Below are 26,132 nucleotides of genomic sequence, written 5' to 3' on the forward strand. Positions count from 1 at the left end.
TCCCAGGCCATACGGGCGTGTGCCACTGTCTTCAAGGAAAAATTTCCAAAGTTGTCAGTTTAGTCCCGAATCACTTCTAAAACATATATTGGGCCCTGTAGGCCCATATTAGGGACTTTATGATGAAGTTTGATGAATATTGATCTGGAATGTAGAGTTTATGACTCGGTTTTGTATAAATGTTAGTGTATAAGTCCGGTAATACCTCGTAGCCCTATTCCGGTGACGGCTTGGGGTTAGGGGGTGTTACACCTTAGATTTTCTGAATTGTTTTAAATTAGTCCCTTTTTGATTTCGAACTGTTTATAATGCCTCAAAAGTTCAATTTAAGGCCCAAATATGTATGTTTGTTGGATTTGTTAAGATTTAAATAAATAATATTAAATACCATTATTAAACTGTTTAGATGTTAATTGTTATGATTTTTACGGTAATGCTCCATAACCCTAGATCGGCAACGGAAACGGGTTAAGGGTGTTACAATTGAAAACCCTAAAATTCGAAAATCAACATCTCAATAATCTTTTGGATCAGAACCTCAAACTCTTCAACAATCTCTATGAATCTCCTGCTTATTTAAATGATTATCCTCCTAACGTACATAAATTTCATAACCCTTTATTCATGTTTGATTTTCTCTTTCTTTTTAATTTCTAGACCTAATTATTTAATTAATTGTAGCTCTATACTTAATTGATATCTACCATGGAATCTAATGACTTTTTTCTTTGACTCAAATCTTTTAATGGATCTAATACTAAAATTGAGTTTCCTTTCCAAGAAACTATAGGTTCTTATATTATTATTTTTATATCAATTATTTGAACTTTCTGACATCTTATATAACTTTTTCCATGAATGAAGGGAATGCAACAAGAATTTCTTAATCGAATTGATAAATTATCACTGCATCAAGTTGGATTAATAAATGTGACAATAATGTTGATGCAATTTTTTTCGTTTTCCTTTTATTTATTGTTAAGAATGCTGATATTAATTGATTCGTTACCATGGGTTTTTTTTTAATTTGATTTTAAATAAGGGGATGATAAGCATCCTGTTGAAATTCTTATTAATGTTAACCAAAATGAATCGAGTTGGTGGGTATGGGTAACTGATGAAATGGTTTCGAGCAATGTTGAAGAGCTGAATGGAATCGATGATGAGAATTATACTGTTATTAATGAAGAGCATGTTGTCGATGCGTTACTAACTTTATGGCCAAATGCATTTTTCCAATCCTAAATCTCAGGTTTTTGGCTGTCGGATATGATTTTTATCCTTTTCAAGATATATGACATGTTATATACGGTTTTCTCATGTTTATTCGTGTTCCTAGTATTTCAAGCTTTGACACAAGAAGAACTACAAAAAACTAAGTTTTCTACTTACTTCACCTGGCTTTATGCCTTTACTACATAAATAAACTTATCTTTTTCCTTGAAAAATGGTTATTGTATTGGATAAATGCTTCATGGTAATTGACGGTGAATCATGCAGTTTCATTCTTATAAGAAAGAGTAAATTTATCTTTACTTGCTGCTAAAGGCTCCTTAAAGGTGGCCTTAAAGGTGGCTTAAATGTCTTATTTAATTTGAAAGGTAGGGAATTTTGGAATGTTTTTACTTAGCCCTCTAGTGGTTGGCATTGGAAAAAGCTGCTTAAGTTAGAAGAGCTAGCTTTTTCTACCCTTTTTAATCTCCATGCTGGACAACTTTCTACCTCCAAACTATGCGGTGTTATCAGAACTAAAGGCAGTAGAGTGGCTTGGCATAAGCTTCTATGGTTTACTTTGCATGTGCCAAAGCACTTGCTTATTGCTTGGATGGATATAATTAATAGATTGCCTACTTGAGACAAACTCCTTTCCCATGGCATGAGTGTGGAAACTTGTTGCTTGTTCAGTGGTTGTGCCAATGAATTAAGGAATCACATATTCTTTGAGTTTGACCATTCTAAAAGAGTTTGGACAATGGTACTGCAATTATGTAATATCAGTCGAGCAATAGGTTCGTGGTAGCAAGAGTTGAATTGTGTTTGTGATGTTTTGGTAACTTTTAGTATATGTAATATTTGGATGGTATAATGACATGATAGAATATCACATGCTGTTGTAACTTTTTGATGCTGTAAAATTTAACATATAGATTATGACATATAAGCTAATGACATTATGTAACTTTTTGTTAATGTATGAACATTATGTTTGGATGTAAAATATAATTCTCAAACTATTTATTACTTCTAATATTTGCTTTTTAGTTTAGGGGACAATTAAATTATTTGTTTCGCTAATGACATTCTAGTACATTAAATATGCATTGCAATTTAAAAATAATAAAGTAGGCTATATATTATTTTTTAATATTTTTTATTAAATTATATTTTAATAATAATTATATTAAAATTTAATAACAATAACAATAATTATCAACCTAAAAAATATTCTGCTAAAGGTATTCTGATCATTTCAGTTTTTTTCCTTGTGCTATTACACTATCTATTTCATTCAACCAAATACAAGAATACTATTAATAATTCTATTCCATTCCATTGATTATAGTTCTATTCCATTATAACCCTATTATATTACAGTTCTATTCCATTATAATGAACCAAATATAGTGTTATTGATTCCCCAAAATATATATTTTTTGGTCAATAAAGGAACTAGATGCCATAACCGAAATTACTAAATTGTTCGGTATAATACACTTGCTTGCATATCATTAGTAAAAAAGGAAATTAAACAACTAGGAATAGTCCTACATAAATAAAATATATTGTGGGTTGTAATGTTGAGAATTGCTTCCAAGACATGCTAATTAAAGCATCCTCTTATTGCCTTTTCGGAATATGTTCTTCAATAACCTAAAAGTCATACTATGGAGGAGTATTCAACTATCAATGATCAAAGAAGATAAATGGATGTTAGAAACCGTATCAATAGTCATAAAATGTATAATGGTATTTCTATCACTAACTCTATCACTAATTGAGTAATGTTTAGGTCCCTAGTCAAATTTAGTCTATTTCTTGATACCCATAATTCGGCTTGTTACTCATAAAATATGTCAATATGTTTCAATTATCTAATTTTCAGAATAATTTTTTATGAGAGTCCTAACACCTACACTACTAAAGAAGATCCATCGAATAATTGGATTTGCAAAACACGGGAATAAACTTGAATTGATGTAGTCTATTCAATATTAAAGAGATAGTAATAAAAAATTACTGCTAGACAAAATCCAAAAAATGTTGTTACAAAAATACAAAATATGAGTGAAAATACAATAAATTCCGTTTATCATAAGATGGAGTTCTAATTAATTCTTACATTATTATTTTTAATATATCAAAATTAAAAAAGTTAAAAATTTTAAAACTTTTAGATTAGAAATAAAATTTTCTTTTTTACATGCGGGAAGAAAATAATTTAAAAAATAAAAGATTAAATCATTATGACAGACGATGATTTCAACAAAATGTGACACATTAGAGAAAAATATTCTCCACCGGGGAAAGTTCCATCTTTTTCTCCCTTGGTCACAACATTCTTTTAACATTTTAAAGTTTATTTTCTTTTTTTTGTAAAATGTCACATGGAAGTGATATATTTTATAAATAATTTAAAATTTGTTATGTATTTGTAAGTAATCTTTCATCTATATTTATAAAAAGAGTGGGAGATTACAATCAAGCGTAATAATATTAATAATATAATCATTTGAAACTGACAATTTGTATATTTTCGTTTCAGAAAGCCATCAATTTAATCCAGAAAAAATGTACAAAGAATTGGAAATTATTTTAATTTTTTATTTTGGTTTGACAAATAATAATATGAGGTAGACTTAATTTTATATTAAATTTGTCCTTTTCCCACTTCATTTTAAATTTATTACGAAAAAGACTTTTTAACTATTAGCTGACTCTAAAAAGAAATAGCCAAATCAACAACAACAAAAAAAAACGGTCGATTTAATAGTAATGACTAATTACGGAAGTGTCTTAAATTTTTTATTGTCTGAGTTTAAGTTTATTATAGGGTGATTTTAAGTTCAAATTTTATTTTAGATTCAAGTGGTGTGTAGAAGCTATTTAAATTTATCTTGGTTTAAATTTAGGTATATTTTAATTATTTTTTTTTCTTTGTAATAGTTTAAACATTATATTGATTATAATGTTTAGTATAATGACAATATATTTCTTTTTTATTTTATTTATTGCTAAATATTTACTTTTTAATATTTTATTATTACTTTACAAAACACTTGTTAATCTTCTGGCTCTACTTGTGAAATTTAAAAATATAAAATATTTTTCTTTATAGTTAAGTAGATGAATTATTTATAATTGTAAAGTGTGTACCTCAAAAATAATAAGATTTAGGTTTTAGGTGTTTATAAATTTTATATTTATTTTAATTTAAATCTAATTATATATAAATCATGTGCGAATATATTTTATATTTTGATTTTTAGTTCATTCCTCGATTTAACTTATAATTATAATTGCACTTACCAATTTTTTTCTAAAAAAAATCAGAAGATGAAAAATAAAAAGTAATATTTAAAAAAAATAAAATACAAAAATTAAATTAAAGCCACCCATAAGAAAAGCACGTGTTTCTATTTCTATCTTATTTAATGCAGCCCAGCAGTATTGTTTGGTAAGCAGCGCAAATCATATGAATCATTTAATAAAAAAAAAATAAAATAGAATCAAATAGCAGACATCAGGTATTATGGTTTAGTTAAATGGCGTATTGCTTGAGATTTCATTTAATTATTGAGAAAGGTGTTTGTGAGTGTATGATTAACATTTAACAGATTGGACTACATATAACTCTTTCCATATCAAAAATGTGATTTCCTAATGTTATTACAAATAATGAGATAATCTCGATGTCAAAATCAATTTCACTTTCCTTGATTTTATATATATATTTTTTTATTTCAAACTATGTTTTTTTGGTTAATTAACTCTACGTCTCAACTCGTATATAAAATTCTGATTTGTTTAAATTTTAAAACCATATAATTAATTAGTCGAAAGAAAAAAAAAACGTTATAATTAAAATTTTTCTTTATAAAATAAAAAAAAATCAATTAAATTTATAATGAAAATTTTACTCAATTCAAATCAAGGTTTGATGTAAAAATAGAATGTCGATAATGGCAAGAAAAGAGAAAATATAGAACACGGTTGAGGAGAAGAAATGTAACAACCTGAAATAGGGCCTAGTCGGAACAGTGGTTACGAGACTATAAATCCGAAGTAGAAATATTTATTTTATGACTATTTTAGAGTCCATGATATGTTTGAGTGATTGTGTGCAAATTTTGTCAAGTAAATTTTATTGATAAAGTGCCCAATTTTATTATTGGGATTAAATAGCATTAATTGCAAAATATGAGTTCTAGAATATAAGTACTTGTTTGAAATGGGGGGTTTAAACTAGAGGTCTTGAAATGGCAAATACACCATCATACTTTAGTATGGACAAAACTAGACATGGAAGGGTAAATTGAAGGGTTAGCAAAAAGGGCATTTTGGTCATTTTGGTGTTTTAAGGCATAAAAGACAAAATAAAAGCCCAAAAAGCTGCTCATCTTCTTGATATGGCTGCCGAAATTTACATGACTCCATGGCTAGGGTTTCAAGCTTTTCAAAGCTCAATTATCAAGAAAATCGAGATTTGAGCTTAAATCGAGAAAGTGCGTGGTTAAAGACAAAAAGAGAATAGTTAGCCGAAATTTCATTTGAGGAGAAAGTAATGTCAAATGTAAATGACATTTATGTGTTGATTGAATGCTTGGAGATTTGATGGAATATGATATTCCATTGAAACGAGTAAAGTTGTATGTAAATAATACAATTACATTGTTATTATTACGTGCTGAATTGATATAGCATGAAATGCTTGATTGTGGAAATGAGAATGCATAATGATAATTGAGATAGTAGAATTCCCTTTTGAACCATAGGGAATAAATCGGATATTCATGCCATGACATATGGGTTATTGTGAGCTAGTGTAAGACCATGTCTGGGCCATGGCATCGGCATTGAGACGAGTGCTAGTGTAAGACATGTCTAGGACATGCATCGGCCTCGAGATGTAAGCTAATGTAAGACATTTCTGAGACATGCATCGGCTACGAGATGTGTTAGTGTAAAACCATGTCTAAGACATGGTATCGGCACGGATATGTGAGAGCTAGTGTAAGACCATGTCTGGAACATGGTGTCGGCCTTGATTTTGATAGTCAGTGTAAGACCATGTCTGGGACATGGCATCGACATTATACCCTATGTTTGAGGCTTAGTGAGTATTCGATAACTTTTCGAATGATTCAACGGCGAGAGTTATGATTTAAGCTAAACGAGAAAGGTTATGACCATATTGTGAGTGGTACAGGTACTTACATGAAATTGATGTGATGTGAATTCAATTCATGTTATATGATTAGTAAGAAATGAAAATGAGCATGTTGAGTAACACAGGTATGTATGCCAAGCTGGTGAGAAATGATTTCAGTTTATGATGCACCTTTAGTGAAGATGTAAATAGGTAATTCATGCTTATAAGAATGATTTTGTGATGACCTTGTAATTATAGGTCTGTACTTATGATGTATGAATATGTAACCTTACCAATGTAATAAAAGTGAATTAATATGGTGTGATAAACTTAGTATCGTTCATTTACACTAAAATAGTTTTGGACAACAGCCATAGTTCGACTTTGAAAATCCACAAAAAATTGCGAAAATTGAGTTAGAGGCTGAATAAAATATGAAATTAAAGCCTAATGAGTCTAATTTCACATAGAAGAAACGGTGTAAGTAAAAGAGTTTCATATTATGAAATACTTGAATTGTTGTGAGACAGAGTTAGAATGACTTCGAAACCCCCTATTTTTATTTGAGAAAATCATTGAAAATTTTACAAAAATATTTATGAGTTATAATTTATATTATTAGAATTCTTAATGAGTCTATTTTCAGGAAAAACATACGAGAACATCATCTGAGTCCCGTATTATGAGATAATTAATTTTTAGTGAAGAGGGGTCAGAACTGTCAGACAACAAAAAATGGTAACTTTAAGGAATAAATTGTACTAATTGGCTAAACCAAAAATTCTAAAAATTTTATGGTAAGAATATATGTAAGTCTAGTTTCAGGGAAAATTAGTGGAACTTAATTTAGAACTCCGTATCTCTAGATATAAATAAATTAGTGACTCTGACTAGAGAAAATAGCTTGAATGGAACATGAGTAAAAATGCAAATAGGGTTGTATTACCATGAGAAGCAAGTTGATAAGTTACTTATTATTTTCATATGGTGTTACTAAGCTATTGAGCTTTCTTTCTTCCTTTCCTTTCCTTTAGTGTTTTTAGGATAGCTCGGAGTTGGAGATCGTCGGAGGCAACATCACACTATCAAGTCGCTACCTTTGGAAAAAAATGAAGTACATATATTAGAAATTTTCAAGTGAGTGGCATGTATAAGAATCTAGTTGATTGACATGCATTATTTTGCTTTGGCCAAATATGTTGGCTTATTTTGAGTTATATGCATATGGCCATGAGATGTGGCTCATATTGATTATGGCTTGTAAGCCTAGCTATTCATGTCATGTCTAATGTTTATAATGTGATTATGTTTGTTTGCCATGCCTGGTTAGTAATATGACATGTGTGTTGGATGTATGCTCTATGACCAATTGAGGTGGCCATAGCCATGTAGTAATTGCACGTTATATACACAACGTGATAATGATTAAACATGAGTGCTTGATGGATAAGTTGGTAACCATAGTATAATGGTAAAAATGGTCATCAAAATGACCAGTCTTATGAATGTGAAGTAAGGAATCTAAACTTGGTATTGCATGAGTAGATGCATTACTTGTAAGAGGACTTATTAATGTTAAGGATATATCTTAATAAAGAGTGTTTAATCACTAAAATGATGTCATGATTTGCGATTTTGATGTGCATAAGGTTGTAAGAGATTATGGGCAACATGAAGGCTTGGAAAATAGCCTAAGTGTTGGCCACACGGGCTGAGACACGGCCGTGTGTCTCAACCATGTGAGGGACACGGCCTAGAGACATGGGCGTGTGGCCCGGTCATGTGGTTCGTTGTACATGCTGACGTCATAAACAGAGAGTTACACGGTCTAAGGACATGGGCGTGCCAAAGGCACACGGGCGTGTGACCCTATTTCATGGGAAAATTTCTTAAGTTTTCCTGAAACTTTTCAAAATTCTCAGTTTAATCCCGAATCAATTTCGATGAATGTTTTGGGCTTCGTAGACCCAAACAATGGACGACATCCATGTGTTTGAAAGGTTTTGAATTAAAAGAGATTTTATGGCCCAATTTTTTCATGAATGTGTATATTTAAGTCTGGTAATGTCTCATACCCTGTTCCGACGTCGGACATGGGTAAGGGGTGTTACAAGAAAATTCACTATGTCAAATTCGAATGATTACAAGGAGTATAGACTGGTCTATTTAAAGGTTTAGAAAATCTTATTCTAATCAACATCTAATAGAAGTAATGCAATAAGATTGAAACGCCTTATTCAAATCAATATCAAACAGAAGAAGTAAACTTCTATACGGATTCTTCTTGTGTACTACCGTACCTCGTGGATCCCCCTATCTTGCCACTTATATTTTATTTTAATAAAAATTTGGGTCACAACTCTAACATTTGATCAAGTTTTACAGTTACATTTTGCTAATATGATTAATGGAGGAAATAGATGGTAGCAAATGGTGTGATGTGTCACGTGTACATGATGCTACCATGACATTTTGTTCATGTACATTTAGGAAGTCTTTTTCTAAATTAGAAAAAAATATTAAGAACCATAAGAAATTGTAAAAAATTTATTTGTTCAAGTATGATTAAATAATGTTGTAATTAAATAGGAATCAAAAAGAGGATTGTTTATCAAGTTCAATGGGGGAGATACATTATTCTAGGGACTATTATGTTATTTATAAAGGCTTAAGTGTGATTGTCTAGGTTGACAATACATCAGACACTACCCAAGTTGAATTTATCCTGAATTCATAGTGTAACTTACCTCAATCCTGAATAAGTGTCTGACTATGTATATGTAATTCATATACTTTGATATATTGAAAGCCTATGCTCAATTGGCATTAGAGCCGAGAACTGGTATGCTGAGTATATTACTTGTGTATGTCATGACTCCACCTAAAATAATAAAATTCATAGCTAGTTTAAAAAGTAAATGGTATCATCTTATTAATATTACATGAATTATGAAAAAGGAACGAGGACATGAGTCATTCGTAAGAGACAAATGATTGCTATTACTATTTGTTAGTAATAATCTTTGTCATTGTGGAATGTGCAATGGTGATAATGAGATAACATAAGATCATATTGGATGAACCAATTTAACCCAATGAAATTAAGGATATCTTATGAGAATAACACACTAATGATAAGGTCATCGAACAAAACATAAATCTAAACTGCTTTCATAAAGGTATATAATGGGGAGTCCAGTCCAGTACTTTCAGTGAATTGACTCCATAATTAAATAATTTTGTAATTAATAGAAGAAAACTTGGAACTTAATTAAAAATTATTTAAGCCCTAATCATATATGTTTGATTAATCTCTTCATTAGCTCAAACATCCTTGTATGAATTGCAATTAGAACCGATACGATAAATGAATCGGTTATGTTGTTCGAAACCTTTTCCTACATTTCTGAGGTTTGGTCTAAAGAGCAATCCATTATAATTCAACAGTATAAAATGTTGTTTAACTCAACTTGCTCATCATGTTGCAACATTATCACAATGCAATTATCTTGATTCACTCATCGTTAAAATTTCCCTGTTGAAAGCTTAATCACAAATTGATCAAAACATGCATATTTGCAAATCCAAATGAACTCAACACAAATTCCTCTATTAAACAAATTAGTGCACTTTCTAAATTGTAAATAAAACAGTAAAAAAATCTTCTATATATTGAGAGTTGTAGACTTGAAAAACCAAACTAGTATAATGAAATATACTAGAAAATATTTAATTTCGAAAAGTTTAGCCACTAAATCAAAAAAAATTAATAATTAAGTGACCAAAATAGAATGAAATGAATAGTGTATTAACCATTTCTATAATTTACCCTAATAAGTTTATATCAGCTTATCCATATTCAATACTAATTTGTAGTATGTTTATGTACTTTGAGACAAAATGATCTCCTATAGTGAGTTGAGTTACTGATGCTCAAATCCTTTGCATTGCTTTGTTTTTATCTCATACATTACCAAATAAAATTGAAGCATCACACATAATGCAGCATTAGTTATCAATTACTTTACATGCAATCCACACCACTATTCAACAATATTTCAAAACCAATTTGAGTCGACCAACATAACCAATTATCTTAACCGAATCAATTTTTTTTATAAAAAAAAGATATATTTTCAATTAAATAAATTGATTCGGTTCACTTTGATTTTATCGATAATCAAGTGGGTTTCACTTTTTCATTAATGATCATATCTTTTATTTTAAGAAAAGAAAATCCCACAATAAATTGTGAGATACTATGACCAAATTTTGTGCCATGATAAGGATTTGTATAAAATCAATGACCTTTGATAGCAACAGCAAAAGATTAGTGTGAGGAGTAAGTAGATAGGAAGCTGATCTTAGGCCTTGCAATTGGGGAGCAATTTTCCTTTTCGAATAGCATCTAACATTTGAAGCTTGTCCTTGGAAGAAAATTGCTCCTACAATCGCTAGGCCCAATCTCAGCCTTCGCAGTTTCTTCAACAAATGCCATTCTTTCAGATGGAGATCTGGAAGCACCAAATCAATAGTCCGCAAGGAAGGTCAGTGGTACTTGTACATCCTTTTTAAACTGCAATCTTTTTCATTTCTATCGATCGAATTATGCATAGTACACAAAGATTGAACGTGAAAACAGGCATCATAACTTGAAACCAGGTGGTTTTCTGCTTATACAACTGAAAAATGCCCATGTTATCACTTAATGGAAAAGATCTTGGTATAATTGATATCATAAGCTGCAAATGCCGAGGTTACACAAATTATAATACGAGTATTTATTATATAAGCTACCATGATGTGAGCGTAATGTACAACTCCATGTGTGTATGTATATATCCAACCCAACGAAAACTATGGTTTAATGTGAGGCAGAAAGGTGAGAAATGGTGATAACTTGGCGAGGTCGACCTTAGACCTATAATTATGGAGGAACATACTTAACTGCTGGCAGAATAGTTTCCTTTATTGGTTCGGCATCGTGCCTCAGTCATGAGCATAATATAAAGAACCATTGACTCGATGAGGGTTTTGTCACCCCCAAGATACTACTGTTTGATTTTATATTTTATTCATTTTATAGCCTTGGAAATATTGATAGATTACTAGATGTTCTGATTTTATATGATTAATTTAAAAAAAAACTATCATGTTGTCCTTAACTTTTGTAATGTAGTTTATTTAAGCTATTTTTTCATTTTTAAAGAAGAATCATTTTACTTTAATGATATTTCTATTATTGGATACAAAATACGTGTTAATATTGCATTTAAATATACTCTATTTTCATCTATCATATCAAGGGTGGAGCCAGAAAATTTTTGGAGGGGGCCAGAATAAAGTTTTATATTTTTATGATAGCAAAAGTGAAATTTCACCATATTAATAGCCTATATCTTTTATCATTTTTAAAGGATTAAATCAATTTTTTTTCTCATTTTGAGGGGCCAAAGTGTAAATTTACTTAATACTAATTTAAAATTTTTAAAATTATAAAAAAATTAAAAGTAAAAATTTCCATTTTAAGGGAGGTCGGGCTCCTGCCAGCCCCTTTAGCTCCACCTCTGCATCATGTTAAGATAAATATGTTTTGTTTAAATATTAAAAGAATTTTTTGTACGGGAAAGATATCAATGAAAATGAAATGTTTACAAGGATATCATGAAAAGTTATACACCTTTATTTTCTTTTATTTTCATTTTACAACTTTTTTATTTTTCTTCTTCAAATTTCTTTATATCCAAATATTGTTCCACCTTACCCATAGTGTGTTCACTTGACTGCATGAAAAAGTGGTTGGACGAAGAAAAAAAGTACAGAAGTTGAAAAAGGCCAAAAAAAAAAAAGGTGCTTTGATAGTAAGTACAAATAAAAGCAAAGAAAATAGGAAGGATAGTTATTTAACATCTTGATGTATAAAAATAAATTATTTCAAAGTTAGAATAATAGGAAGAGATTTATTTTCATTTTTCAACTTCATCAAGTAATAGATTGTAAGAATTTTTTCCCTTTTTTCATCCTTCCTACCAAGCAAACTAAAGAAAAGAAAAAAAAAACATCTATCTTTTATTTTTCTTCCCCTTTAATTTTTCATTTTCCTAATTTGATTCCCATTTTAACAAAACCTTAAGGACAAACAGCTGCTTCTGAATATCCAAAGTTCAACTATTAATACGAGATGTGTCAAAAAAAATAATATTAATACGAGATCATAAAATTGGAAAATGTATCTCCTTTTTCTCCAATGATTTGCCTAATTAATAATTTTGATTATGGTTTCGGGAAAGTTTTCCATTAGTGAGTAGACCTTTCTAGGGTGGAAAGCTGATCCACAAGCCCCTTCCTTCTCCAATCTCCATATCCATACAAGAGATGGAGATGATGAAAGGGGCTTCATCCTAATTCCTAATAAAGAATATTAAGGATAAAAGCTTACAATAACCCAGGCAAACTATCACCAAATCTCTCATTTAAGTTGACACTGAGCACAAGCTCAACACAATGCAAATATATATATATTTTCTTTTCCATCTTTGATTCTTGAACATATTATCATCAACCCTACTTTCTTCAAACAACATCAAAACCGTCCCATTTCTACCCAGATGATTCCAACAGTTCTCTGCAGTCTTGCAGTTCTTATAGCCTACTATCATGCTTCCATTACTTGACCAAAATCCACCTAGTGCTCATATGTGTGCTAGTCTTATTCATAAATTTCATAGTACTAAACAGGCTAAATTCGCAGAAAATGCTTACACAAGTTGGGTTCAGTTAGCAAAATTAAGCTATTCATGATTTAGTTATACCATTAAGACTGTTGCGCGGAAGCGTGTGAAAGAGTAAAATTATTGTACTGAAAAATCACACTAAGTTCAATTCCCAGGAAAGGGAGGTGGATCACGAGGATCGCTTACATACCAGATCTTTCCTAGCCAGAATATCCCTCTATCGTAATTTAATAGCACAATAAATCACTACAATGACACTTGCAAAATATGCAGAACAAAAAAATAAAGAACACTAGAATTTTAACGAGGTTCAGCAAATTTTGCCTACGTCCTCGGGCACTACCAAATATATTTCACTCCAAAAATACAAGTGAAAGTTTACAAATAGGGAGAGAGAACAATTGCCTTAAGTAGAGAATGGCAAGTGTGGGATGAAGAAAGTAAGAAATGGTTAGGCCTATTTATAGTTGAGGTTTAAGGATCAACTTGCAATGTCCCTATACAATTAGGGACCAAAATTGCAATTATCCCATGCCAACTAATCTTACTTTCTACTTTCGGTGCCTTTCGGTGCCAACTTTCTGCCACTATTCATCTTTGAAAAGTCAAAGATTGTAGGTATCCAATAATCTCCACCTTAAAGATTTGATTAGGATAATCTTATCTTCACACAATTCTTTCTACCTTTGACAACAATACTTGATAGTGCCTTCTTCAACTGTTAAACTTGCAGGATATTGATCAAGTTCAAACAATGTTCGAACTTGATTGTTGTTACCACCTTGGTCATCATATCTGCGGGATTATCTGCAGTCTTGATCTTCTGAAGACAAATTTTCCCCTCTTCAATAATTTCCCGCACAAAATGGAATCGTACGTCGATATGTTTTGTACGTGCATGATAGACTTGATTCTTTGCTAAATGAATAGCACTTTGACTATCACAATACACGTTAATATGCTCTTGAACCAACCCCAAGGTTTTAGCCATACCTTGTAACCAAATAGCCTCTTTTACAGCCTCTGTTACAGCCATGTATTCGGCTTCTGTGGTTGACAATGCAACTGTAGACTGTAGTGTAGACTTCCAACTTATTGGTCCTCCAGCAAGTGTAAACACATAACCGGTGGTTGATCTTCACTTGTCCAAATCACCGGCATAGTCAGAATCAACGTACCCAATAACACCTTTACCAAGTGTATTATCCTGCTTGAACAGTAATCCAACATCCACGGTCTTCTGAATATACCGTAGAATCCATTTCACAGCTTGCCAATGTCCTTTTCCAGGATTATGCATATACCTGCTCACTATACTAACTGCCTATGAAATGTCGGGTCTTGTACACACCATTGCATACATCAAGCTACCCACTGCATTAGAATACGGAACTTGCAACATGTATTCTCGTTCCGTATTCGTCGAAGGAGATAGTTGTGCAGAAAGCTTGAAATGAGAAGCCAACGGGGTACTTACAGGTTTGGTCTGCTCGTTCATGCCAAACTGCTGTAGTACTTTCTTCAAATACTGCTTCTGAGACAAGCTAACTTTGCCATGAGCTCTATCTCTACATATTTCCATGCCGAGAATCTTTTTAGCTTCTCCTAGATCTTTCATCTCAAACTCGAGATTGAGTTGAGTCTTCAATCTTTCAATCTCAACTTTGCTCTTAGATGCTATTAGCATATCATCAACATATAAGAGCAAGTATATGAAAGTTCCTTCTTGTAGCTTCTGAAAATACACGCAATGATCAAATTTACTTCTTGTGTACCTTTGCCCTTTCATGAACTGATCAAATCGCTTGTACCACTGCCTCGGAGATTGCTTCAATCCATAAAGCGACTTTGTCAGTTTGCAAACCCAATTTTCTTTTCCAACAACCTTGAATCCATCTGGCTGAGTCATATAGATTTCCTCTTCCAAATCACCGTGTAAAAACGCGGTCTTCACATCAAGCTGAACTAGTTCAAGATCATATTGCGCAACCAAGGCTAGCAAAATCCGAATAGACGAATGCTTCACAACTGGAGAAAACACTTCATTGTAGTCTATTCCTTCTTTCTGAGCGTAACCCTTTGCTACCAATCTAGCCTTGTATCGAATTTCATTTTTACCAGGAAATCCTTCCTTCTTTGCATATACCCATTTGCATCCAATTGCCTTCTTTCCCTTGGGCAGTCTCACCAACTCCCAAGTCCTATTTTTATGAAGAGACTGCATTTCTTCATTCATAGCTTGCTTCCACTTTACACCATCAGAGTTACTTATTGCTTCTGTGTAAGTGGAAGGAACATCATCATCTGCAATTGGAAGTGCATAGGCCACCATATCATCAAAGCGAGCAGGCTTACGAATCTCTCTTCTTGGCCTCCTATATGCAATTGAATCTTGTTGCTGTAGAAGTTCTTGGGTCGAAACTTCTTCATCATTTGTTCTTTCAATATTAGCTAGATCATCATTAACCTTTTCAAACTCCACCTGCTGCAAAGTACTACTGGTTTTGTCATCCTTTTGTGAATCCTCGTTCTTCATCATGGTTGATTCATCAAAAGTTACATCTCTACTGAAAACAATCTTCCTTGTATCAGGACACCAGAGACGGTATCCTTTTACACCACCAGTTATACCCATGAATAATGCTTTATTTGCTCTTGGGTCTAACTTAGATTCTTTTACATGATAATATGCAGTGGAATCAAAAACATGTAAAAAATCATAATCAGTAGCAGGTTTACCAGTCCACATCTCCATAGGAGTTTTTCCATTTATTGCAGCTGATGGCAATCGGTTAATTAGATGGCACGCATATGTAACTGCCTCAGCCCAAATTCCTTGCCCAATCCAGCATTGGACAACATACATCGAACTTTCTCCAGTATAGTCCGATTCATGCGTTCTGCCACCCCATTCTGCTGTGGTGTATCTCGAACAGTGAAGTGTCGCACAATGCCCTCATCTTGACATACTTGTAGAAATGGATCATTTTTTTTCTCAGTACCATTATCTGATCGAAGTCGTTTGACCTTTCGACCTGTCTGAGTCTCCACCATCTTCTTCCACTTCAGAAATGCATCCAAAACTTCATTTTTTCTTTTCATTAGATACACCCATACTTTTCTTGAATAATCATCAAGAAAAGTGACAAAATAGTGCATACCTCCCAAAGAAGCCACTTTGGTAGGTCCCCACACATCACTGTGAACATAGTCCAGAATTCCTTTCGTATTGTGAATTGCTGAACCAAATTTTACCCTCGTCTGCTTGCCCAGAGCACAATGTTCACAGAATTCCAATTTGCAAGAATTTGCACCTTTCAACAAGCCTTGCTTCGCCAAAGTCTGCAAAGCTTTTTCACCAGCATGTCCCAATCGCCTATGCCATAACCTGGTAGCCTCTGAATCTGCATCTTTCGCAGAAGCTGTTGATGTTGATCCAATAACTGTACTTCCATTTAAATAGTACAAGTTATTTCTTCTAGTGCCTTTCATCACCGTCAATACCCCAGCTACTACCTTTAGTAATCCATCTCTCAAAGTGATTGTGAGCCCTTTAGATTCTAGGGCCCCTAATGAGATGAGATTTTTCTTCAAGCTGGGTACATAGCGAACATCTGTCAGAACTTGGATTGAGCCGTCATGGTTCTTCAATTTGATTGTACCTACACCCATTGTCTTACAGGCACTATCATTGCCCATAAAAACAACTCCACCTTCTAGTTCTTCAAGACTAGAAAACCAGTCCTTATTAGGACACATATGGTAAGTACATCCCGAATCCAATATCCACTCATCCGTTTGACATGCCATTGCCATGCCAACCAAGCTAAAGTCTGACTCCTCATCATGCTCCGCTACACATGCATTAGAAATAGACTTGCCCTTTTGTAACTTAGGACAATTCTTTTTCCAATGCCCTTTCTCACGACAAAAGGCACATTCATCTTTGGCGGGTCTCCCTTTGGACTTACCCCTTCTACCAGGTTTGCTGCTATGTGAACGACCTCTTACTGTTAAGACTTCTGCAGTTGTATCTCTGTGATCTCTTTTATCTTTCTTTCGAGTCTCAGATCTATACAACGCACTACAGACTGCATCAAATGTGATTGAATCTTTCCCATGAAGCAATGTGGTGGTAAGATGATCATATTCATCAGGAAGGGAATTCAACAACAATAATGCCTTGTCTTCATCTTCAAATTTCTCATCCAAATTTAGCAAGTCTGCTAAAATTTTATTGAATGAGTTCACATGGTCATTCATCGACATACCGGGTGCATACGTGAACCGAAAAAGTTTCTTTTTCATATAAAGCCTATTTTCAAGACTTTTCGTTAGAAACTTTTCTTCTAATGTATCCCACAGCTTCTTCGCTGATGTCTCCCTCATGACGGAGTACTTCTGCTCTTTGGCCAAACATAGGCGGATTGTACCACACGCCTGTCTATTGATCTTGGCCCACTCCTTGTCATCCATCTTGTCAGGTTTTTCTTCAAGGGCTATATCCAGCTCTTGCTGACATAAGACATCCAGGATCTCACACTGCCACATACCAAAATTATTGGTACCGTCAAATTTCTCTACTTCAAATTTTGCATTTGTCACAGTAGTCCTTGCTGATGACGATGCTGCTGCCATTTTTCTCCTCAATCCCAACTACTGTATACGTGAACAGTACCGTATACGTGAATAGTGTCGTATACGTGAATAGTACCATATACGTGAATAGTACCGTAAACGGTCGTATTCCCCAAGTACGAACCTGGCTCTGATACCAATTGTTGCGCAGAAGCGTGTGAAAGAGTAAAATTATTGTACTGAAAAATCACACTAAGTTCAATTCCCAAGAAAGAGAGGTGGATCACGAGGATCGCTTACATACCAGATCTTTCCTAGCCAGAATATCCCTCTATCGTAATTTAATTGCACAATAAATCACTACAATGACACTTGCAAAATATGCAGAACAAAAAAATAAAGAACACTAGAATTTTAACGAGGTTCAGCAAATTTTGCCTACGTCCTCGGGCACTACCAAATATATTTCACTCCAAAAATACACGTGAAAGTTTACAAATAGGGAGAGAGAACAATTGCCTTAAGTAGAGAATGACAAGTGTGGGATGAAGAAAGTAAGAAATGGTTAGGCCTATTTATAGTTGAGGTTTAAGGATCAACTTGCAATGTCCCTATACAATTAGGGACCAAAATTGCAATTATCCCATGCCAACTAATCTTACTTTCTACTTTCGGTGCCTTTCGGTGCCAACTTTCTGCCACTATTCATCTTTGAAAAGTCAAAGATTGTAGGTATCCAATAAAGACTAAAGTGGCTCTCTGAATAGTAGTTACTGCAATCATGCTTGATGAAGAATTTAAAGTCTCGAGTATTCATCGAACTCTTCACAACCAACTCAGACAAACTTTAAGTCAAGTAGGCTATGAGTAAATGGACATTTGAATCCGACACAATAACTCAAGTAGGCTATGAGTAAATGGAAATTTGAATCCAACACAATTTGACATTAGCACGTATCAAAGGGGATCTAGAGTAAAGAGATCTAGATTAAGATCTAAGATATTAAAACAGTGTATGACCTAGTAAAAATTAGGCTTTAAAATCAATGAGTTAACAGAGGAATAATAATGAAAGGAACTTCCCTAAACTAGGTCAAAGAAGGCAGAGAATACACGTTTGATTAGTTTAGATCTTGTCAAAACTTGAAGTAAATTTCCCAATTAAACAAATAAAATTACTCAAAGCATATCAAATTAAAAGAAGAGAATATACCATTGGGTCAGCTGCATGATTGCTAAATCCAATTCTCCATGAACAATTTCCCCATTGTTGTGGGTTTTTTAAGGCTTAATGAACTTGTGCAACTTGATCCTGTTGGATCCTCGTGTTCTTAACGTTTGAAGTTCAAACCTGAGTCCATGCAAAATTACCAACTTTTTTTAGCACCAAAGGGGATAAGGAATGTATAATAATGAACAGTCACATCTAAAATTGATAACATAAAATTAAAAGGAGTGTATACTTCTATGATTGAAAAAAAACAAATCCTTGTAAAAAAACAATGGGAAAAAAAAGCATCTTCCATATATACTTGTCTAAAACTACGACTCGATAAATGCTTCTAGATTTTATGAATCAATGCAATCAATCATATTAATATACTATCATTTCCCAAGTCTTTAAGCCATGACTTTAACCATAACGATAATTACAACTCGGTGATTTCACTGCAACTTAAGAATTGGCAATAATACGCTTAGATTCGGTTTAAGCTTTCATCAATCCACTTGGTTAGGTTAGGTTTGAAAATGAGCTCTCAGGCACTTTACATGCATTTATCATATAAAACAATCGGAGTGGTTGAGTTTGAGACCAAGTGGATACTCAAGACATGGAATCAGTAATACAACACCGCAGATTGACCACTTCTCACCTAAACATCTATTCATTGGCCATGCTACTCCATCAAAGCTTTAATTATATCATTCTTCAGAAGAGGTTTCACATCACAAGCATTGATGTATGGATATATATATATATATAGACTTAGCCAAAAGCCCAAAAAAACCAAATAAGGAAATAGAAAATTATTTCATTGCAGACCTAGTGATAATAAAAGAAAGATGAAAGAACAAAGCAAATCCATCTGTCTTTTGTGATTTAATTAATTGTTTATTATTACATCAGTGCTTATGATTGTCTCTATTCTCAATATGTTATTACTCCTAGGGTTGTCCGGCCATCGTATTTGATCCTTGTACACTGCTCCTGGATGAAATTTAATTAAGCTTAGAAAATAGTCCCCCACCCCACTATAGACCTAGGATTTGAATTTGAACATATCAGCATTTAACATGAGAATAGGTAAATAAACTTAAGTTCACACACCATTTGTATTTATCCAAATGTAAATTGGATTTGTATAACCTGTAAAGCCTTCTTCTTTGCTTGCAAGTTAAATAGTAATAATCAAATAAAACATTCTAGAAAGATTAAAGTTCAATATTGTATTATTAGCTTCCATCTTAATCCATGTTTACCGCTACATCAGCTGACCAAACCATCATCGAAGAAAATTTTGTCTTTTACTTCATAACCCTTTAACGTAATCATTAAAATAGTTGTTTTATGAAACTTTGTCAAATATTTTTATGCAAAGGAGAACCTTTTTTAGAACCAACCAAGAAATGCAAGCAACAAGAAAGCAACAAAGGAGATACAAACATAAATTATTCTAATAATAATATAGAACTTAGCAGATTAGATTACCTCAAGCACTAGCCGTCCGATCCTCGATTTGACCCACTTTTTCAAGGAATCAGATGGTGAAATATTCAACCTGGTACAAATCCCTTTTGCACAGTGAAAAAACAAAAGTTTGTAGCTTCCTTGAACCTTCATCCATCGTCGAAGCCCCGTTGAAAAGTTTGACAAGTCTTCAAATTCAACCTTCCTTATGCGTTATAAATACCTTTCCACTCTCCCCTTCTACTCTCAGGCAAAAAACCTGAAAATCTTTTCTTAATTTAAACTCGCAACAACAATCCTTTGTTTCTTTCCTTTTTCTGTTCTCTGATTTTTCTCTAACTTTTTTCAATTTGTTGGTTATGGAAACAAGCAGTGAAATATCAACCGCGCTTCAATATATCCAACACTATTTACTTGATGAACTTTCTCCTGTGGGATTGGGGAATTTTTCAAATGAAAATAGATGGATAAATGAGGTAAAAGCGGGAGTTTCTACTTCTCAACCTGAATCTCTTTACTCACAAACTTCGAGCTCTGGTTCCTCTCTCGCAGAGTCTAACTTTAATTGCCTTGAAAATAATGATTTCTTCAAATTTTCTCCCAATTTCCGTGGATTCCAGCCACACAGAAGTGATGTTTTCGAATACGAGTCGAAACCTCAAATTATAGATCTCATAACACCTAAGTCCTTCCCATCCAATGCCAGTTCCTTAGAATTTGAAACCAATCCTCAAATCACTGAACTTTCAACGGCAAAACCTCAAGTTTCCTCGGGTTGTAACTCTAAGATTCGAAAGCCGTCGCTAAAAATCTCGTTACCTCATAAGGTGGAGTGGATTCAATTTGATAAACCGGATTTAACTCGGCCCAAGCTGAAGAAATCAAATTCTGAAGACAATAGGCACTATAGAGGAGTCCGACAAAGGCCGTGGGGGAAATTCGCGGCGGAGATCCGAGATCCGACCCGAAGAGGTTCTAGGATATGGTTAGGGACCTTTGACACGGCCATCGAAGCCGCTAAGGCTTACGACCGAGCCGCTTTTAAGCTACGTGGCTCAAAAGCCATCCTTAATTTCCCTCTCGAAGCCGGGAAGCTGGAGTCAGCTGCCAGTGACGGAGAGAGGAAACGGAGCAGAGATAACAGCGAAGGAGAAGAAAAACGGGCAAAGGTGGTGAAGAGAGAAAGCGAAAACGGGACGAAAGCGAGAGATAACGGTGATGCACCTTTGACGCCGTCAAATTGGACAGCGTTTTGGGATTTGGACAATGAAATTAAGGAGATTTTTAACGTGCCACTATTATCGCCGTTAGGGTTTTCTCATGTTATGGTTGTATGATGCTGCGAGTGTTTGAAATGGAGAGCAGTGACGTGGATATTTTATGAAAGACGTGGAATTCTTTTTGGGTTGTATATTTTGGTTGTATACTTGGATTCACTTTCTATTACTTCAATAAATTATTTTTATTATATTTATTACAAAATATTATTATTTTTAATTTAAAAATTCATTTAATTAGCTTTTAAATGTATAAAAAAAATACGTCTATCATCATAATATAAAATTATTTGATACATTATCATGTAAAAACTGTCATTTTTATAATAATTTACTTTATTGTAGAATTAATTTTTTATATTTTATTTTTGTTCTCGAGTACAATAAGAGAAGTTCACTCTTAACTAAATTAATTCGCTATAATTTTTTGTCTCAAATTTTAATAAAATTAGTTATATTCTTGAATGAATTAATTCAATAAATTTTAGTTAAAGATCTTGTTATAAAATAATGATAATAATACAAAAAACACAAGAATAATAGATGAAAATAATAGTATACTCCTACATATATAGAGGGGGATTAGACTCCTCATTTTCTAATACATAAATAGAAGGGATTATAAGAAAATGAAAGGTGCAGAAGGGTTGAGGAAAATGAAAGATTGATTATAATGAACATCTACTTAATAGCATTCACAGATTTTAATAAAATGTTTAAGTTTTATATAAAAAATCTGAACAATATTTTATTAAATGAAAATAATCTTTAATAAATAAAATTGCATTTGTAAATTTTATTAAATATGTTATCTAAATTAACATTATAAATATATTATAATTTTTAATTTAAAATTTTAAAAAGAATTTTAAATATTATTTAAATCTCAAATGTTTTTATAGGTTTCTTAGATGTTGTTATAGGTGCATAACAACTACCTATTTATAACATCCAAAATTTTGACAGAGAAATAGAACTGTTATAGAAACAGTTAACTACACCTTATTTGGTTCATTTGACTCTGAATATAAGAATATGATACTTAATTGATGAAAGATAATATTACCTAAAAGTATATTTTTTAAAATTATCCTTATATTGGTTTTTTTATTTTTCATTGAAACTAAAAATATTTTATTTTAGAGATAAATGAATGTTGTCATCTAATAAATCATTTTTATATTTTTTTTCTTAAATAAATAAACTGAAATGGAAGAGGAGTATTAAGCGGTTGAAGGCTTCTCTTTCAATGAAATTAATAGTAAAATAAAAGAAAATTATTTTATTTTATTAAAATACATTATTTGTTATGATTTAACATCAAATAGAATCAAAATGATGGATGGGTATCATAATTTCAATCCTATAATACAAATTGATCATCTCATCACTCATGTAAAATTGAATATTGAAGAGATATAAGATGATATGCAATTTGTATAGGATTCAAAGATTTGATGGAATTTTACTTCATTCCCTGGTTTAATATTTTTAGCAGATACATCAGAGTTAGGTTTTTTCCATAAAAATAGATCAAATATAAGTAAATGGAATGATAGAAAGAAAGAGAGATATGGTTTTGACCAAAAGATGGATGAAATGATAGGATTTGAGTACTGGTATGGGTATGCGGTGGTGCATGCAGGTTGATAATTAACGTTGAATACTACTACCCATTTAGCTTGACTTCACCAACCTCAATGGTAAGAATTAAGCGGTAAAAGTCAGCTCTCGGATTTTCACTATTTTCATTCATTTAAAGAAAGTGTTGGCACTATTTTTATAAAATAGAAATATTCCCACCAAAAACTCAGCATTGAAAATGTTTCACTCACTAACGATGCACAATGGAAGGATTTCCAGCGTGATCTTTGGGAGAAAAAGAATCCCTTGTTTATTGCTTTGAATGAACAAGGGACTTCATCAACCCTAAAACCAAGAAATTAGGATCTAATTAATTAATAATGTAATCTAAAAAAACTCCTAAGTCCTTTCAATTTCTTAATATTGGGGTCTTATTTCAAACGACTACTTCTTTTTATCTGACTTTTTCCTTTAAACAATTTTATTTATTTATTTAATGCTGTGTCGGGATCTCTAGGGTTCATACTACTATGATAATTGCTAAATTACACTATTACTTATTTAATTGTATAAATTTTTATTTTGGTCACTTAACTAACAACATATTATAATTTGATTATTAATGTTTTTAAAATTATTTTTTTATTATTGACGGTAATTAACTTACACTTTTTTAATTGATATAATAACAATTTTAATTCTTAACTTTTATACTTTCTATCAATTTGACCTTAATTATATATAAAATGACAAAAAAATTAAAATAACATAGAAAAAAAGTAAAAACATTAAGCATGGTTCTATATATATATTTTACCTTTTCTGTTTCTTAACTTAGCCTTTTCCATTGTAAGAAAAAAATTTCAAAAAATATATATAGTTTTTACATTTTGGATTTTGAAAAACAATTTGAATAAATTAAAATTTTGAATTGGTTGTCTAAAAAGTAAATTTTTGTGGTATATTTTTTTATTTGGCTAAGAAAATGACATCAAAGTAAATTTTAAAAGCTTTTGTAATATCAATTTTGGATGTTCTTCAAGGGTATGGAACTCAACTTGAACATATTACTAATTTGGTTTCAAGAAACAGTGAGAAAACGTGTAATGATTTAATCCTTTTTTTTTTGTTTTGTTATATTTTAAATTTGTCATTGGATTCTATTAAATGCTAAATTTCTTTATTTCTCATACATATTAATTCTTCAACAATATATTATTTTTCTAGATTTTTATATAAAGTATTCTATTTTGAAAAACAATTTTGAGTGTTTTTTATTATTATAATATTTATATAAAATCAAAGTCAAATTAATAGAAAATATAAAAATTTATGACTAAAATTATTATTATTCCAAAAAAAAAGTGCCTAGTTAATAATTGGGTGAAAATAACAACTTTAAAAATATTAGTGATCAGATTATAACTTTTTTAATTAAGTGACTAAAAATAAAAATTTATTTATAATTTAATAACTAATGATGTAATTTACCCTATTATACGGACGTAACAAGTAGGACCTGACATCATCTTCGCTTTGAACACTATTTTGGCCATTCAATCCTGACCGTTGGATGCCGTCATATCTCTACTACTGTATCCACCAGGCCTGCTTATCGGTTTGTATATTATATTAATATTGGTTGACGCAAAATGCATCTTTTGTCTTGAATTTCACCTTGTCAACTTTTATATGCAACTATCAAATCAAGCTTGGAATATACGTAAATGGTCAATTACACATGTGGGGTTAAAAAAAGTAACTCGGTAGAAATTTCAAACTTTGAATGTAAAAACAGTTTATAATTCCCTTAAGAATGAGACACTTTCAATGTGATAATATATAATTTTGGATAATAAATTAATTTGACTCTTTATTTTCAAACTCATTTTGTAACACCTTCTACCCGTATCCATTGCCGGAATAGGGTACGAGGCATTACCGGAGTTTACTGAACATTTTCAGATAATTCTGAGTCATTTATTATTCAAATTTTAGAAAAAAATCATAACGTCTCTCTATTAGGCCCTCGAAGCCCCAAACATACATTAGAAAACAACCGGAATTAAATCGGGATTATAAAAAAAATTTCGCAAAATCTTAAATTTTATTTTCATCTAAGTACTTACTATTTCAATGCTCCTTATAATTAAACATGTTACCGTTCTATCAATAGTTTGGCACTTGTCTAAGCGTCAAACAACATCATTGTTAGTATACTTGCACACATTTCATCTAAATTCAACATTGATATACTTATTTTCTCTACATATCGCACTTGAGTTTAATAATAGTCTCAACTTACATAATTTCCTTGTATTAACATATCAAAGATAATCATATATGTACATGTCATGAAACATATCATGCTCTTACCGTTTCTTCATAAGTATATATCATTCATTTCGTTATATCAATATTTCATGCTCCATCATTTCCATATATTTTATGTATATTTATTCCGGTAATAGTTTATATCAAACTTGACATAAATTATATTCCATGTACTTATACTTATTTCGTTTATTTATCTTCATAATTATTTCATACAACTATTTTGTACATATATTTCCATATGACCAGTTCTTGTAAACATTTCACACAACCATTTCATATAACCATTCGTCATCTGATAAGTATTACCTGAATATCAATTGTTCAATAGATGTCATAGCGTCTCCCATCCACGATCTTATTTATCTTTGACATGATGTCATAGTGTCTTTCAACTATGGTCTTACTCATTCATTTTATGTCATGTTGCCATGGTATCTTTCAACCATAGTCTTACACATTTCATATCAGGTTGCCATGGTATCTTTCAACCATGGTCTTACACATTTCATATCAGGTTGCCATGGTATCTTTCAACCATGGTCTTTATTTTCAATTTATATCGA

At 31.9% G+C, this 26,132-nt stretch overlaps 1 protein-coding gene across 1 annotated transcript; it reads left to right on the forward strand.

Annotated features, from left to right (window-relative positions):
* Window positions 1–20,508: 20,508 nt before the first annotated feature.
* LOC107939540 (ethylene-responsive transcription factor 5) lies at window positions 20,509–21,853 on the forward strand. Its single transcript, XM_016872886.2, has one exon. It carries the CDS (start codon window positions 20,731–20,733, stop codon window positions 21,706–21,708), a length of 978 nt encoding a protein of 325 aa, XP_016728375.1. The 5' UTR covers window positions 20,509–20,730; the 3' UTR covers window positions 21,709–21,853.
* Window positions 21,854–26,132: the final 4,279 nt, after the last annotated feature.

Source organism: Gossypium hirsutum, chromosome A08, assembly GCF_007990345.1.
Source record: "Gossypium hirsutum isolate 1008001.06 chromosome A08, Gossypium_hirsutum_v2.1, whole genome shotgun sequence".
Taxonomy (NCBI): Eukaryota; Viridiplantae; Streptophyta; class Magnoliopsida; order Malvales; family Malvaceae; genus Gossypium; species Gossypium hirsutum.

Bases quoted from the DNA above. Each gene is read 5' to 3' on its own strand.
- LOC107939540 (XM_016872886.2), top strand. From the start codon at position 20,731: ATGGAAACAAGCAGTGAAATATCAACCGCGCTTCAATATATCCAACAC.